At 48.1% G+C, this 1,824-nt stretch overlaps 1 protein-coding gene across 1 annotated transcript; it reads left to right on the plus strand.

Moving 5' to 3' along the window:
• Positions 1 to 284: 284 nt before the first annotated feature.
• Positions 285 to 1,733, plus strand: EDB93DRAFT_1259302 (uncharacterized protein; the record flags this gene model as incomplete). The annotated part of the gene is made up of 9 exons (XM_041454163.1): positions 285 to 362; positions 428 to 496; positions 553 to 627; positions 695 to 910; positions 957 to 1,007; positions 1,064 to 1,265; positions 1,323 to 1,478; positions 1,530 to 1,641; positions 1,697 to 1,733. 9 exons carry the CDS (start codon positions 285 to 287, stop codon positions 1,731 to 1,733), a joined length of 996 nt encoding a protein of 331 aa, XP_041300463.1.
• Positions 1,734 to 1,824: the final 91 nt, after the last annotated feature.

The following is a 1,824-nucleotide window of genomic DNA, read 5'->3' on the forward strand; positions in this document are numbered from 1 at the left end:
CGAGATCTAGAATTATGCATACAGTCATGAAATTTCAGGTTTGGCCAGTCGAGGCTATGTCATAATCATTCATATAACCTCAAACCATAGCCTCAACGCGCACGCCGTAGAAAGGTTCGGATGCGATAGAAGTTGGAATATTTGCCAGCATCGCTCTTTGCTTGGAACAAGTACTGCCTCGAGGTTGCCTCAAGGTCGCCTCGAGGCGTTGCCCTAATGGTTCTATATAAGTGAGTAAGCCCTTGTCGTACTTCCCTTACTCTTCCCTCCAACTGCTATTCACAATGACTCGGCAGAAAGGCAATTCATCGAGGATTTTGACTCAAGAATCATCCAGTCAAGCAGCAGCTCCCGGAAGCTCGGTACGTCGCATCACTTACTGCTTCACTCCACTTCAAACACCGACATTGACACACCCTTCGTCTAGCATCGACCCCGTAGCAAAATCGGACAGTTTCTCAAGAAGCTCAAGGAGGATGCAAAAAGATTTAGGAGGGTGAGTCACGAACATGCGCGATGAGCATCCTGGATCACCACTAAAATTGCAATAAGCGCTCGAAGGATTCGCGCAGCCAAGTCAGCCCTGCTCCTCCAAGTAGTGAACGTCTATCTACCCCAAATACCGATGTAAGTTCTCATATCTGCCCTATAGTCTCTGTGCTCTCTCTAAATGTTGATTGCCGCGCGGGTTCAGGCTGCTCCATCCGATGTGGAAATCGAGGCTGATACTGAATCGGCACTTCGGGGTGCACAAGAGGTTGCAAATCGCATGCATCCACTTTCAGGCCCTGCGATAACTGCAGCATCTGTCGTCGAAGGGGACCAGAGGATCTCGATGCTGCTGACGATTTCCAGGACACATATCTCAAACCCCTCAAGATATTCGACGACGTTATTGAAGATCGCTGATGTATGGTTCCTCCTCTTGATCGGAACCGAACTAATCTAGCTCACAGTTACATCCATATGCAAAGATGGCACTGGGCGTGTTGTCTTGTACCGCCAAAGTATGTTTTCCCTTTTTCTCTTCCTATCCCTCATAGCTCAGCAATTATTTGCACAGATCATTCTAGCTCAAACGAATCGTGACGCAGCGGTACTCAAACTTCTGAAGAAGTTGTGCGAAGTTTACGACTTCATAACACAAGACGGGAAGCTTGACCAACAACTGTCCATGCGCGCTACTAGTGTTCTTGGAAAGATTTCTAAGCAGATACGTGAATGCGCCAATTTCATCAGTAATTATTCGGAGACCAGCAACTTTTGTGAGTGTCACTTGCGACTGCACTCTGCACTATCTCAAGCTTCTATCATCATCACAGGGAAGAGACTCGGAAAGAACATCGCCTCGGAAACGACAGATACGATCCAAAAGTACAATGACGTGTTAGATGGGCTCATGGACAACTTCCGGCACCAAGTTTTGCTCGATGTAGCCGTACGGGTCGACGACATAGACATACAGGTCCATCATATAGGTAAGGATTTGGATGTCCTTGGTGACTTGACATATATTCATACCTTTCCAGGACAAATACTGGAGCTCAGCGGTATGACCTATGCAGAGGGCGCGGGACTCGATACCAGGAAAGAATGCCTACAAGGAACGCGCACGGAAGTACTTTCTGACATTACGAGTGGGTCAACAGTACTGGGGACAACGTTCCACGCGTGCTGTGGCTATCTGGCCCTGCAGGCAAGGGAAAATCAGCCATCGCACACACCATTTCTAAGTGGTTCAATGACGTGGGAGGGCTTGGTTCGTGTTACTGTTTTGACCGCCAGCGAGAAGCAGATCGTCGCCATGAAAAGATTTTTCCACAA

The sequence above is a fragment of the Suillus bovinus genome, assembly GCF_016758785.1.
Source record: "Suillus bovinus strain UH-Sbo-P2 chromosome Unknown EDB93scaffold_570, whole genome shotgun sequence".
Lineage (NCBI taxonomy): Eukaryota > Fungi > Basidiomycota > Agaricomycetes > Boletales > Suillaceae > Suillus > Suillus bovinus.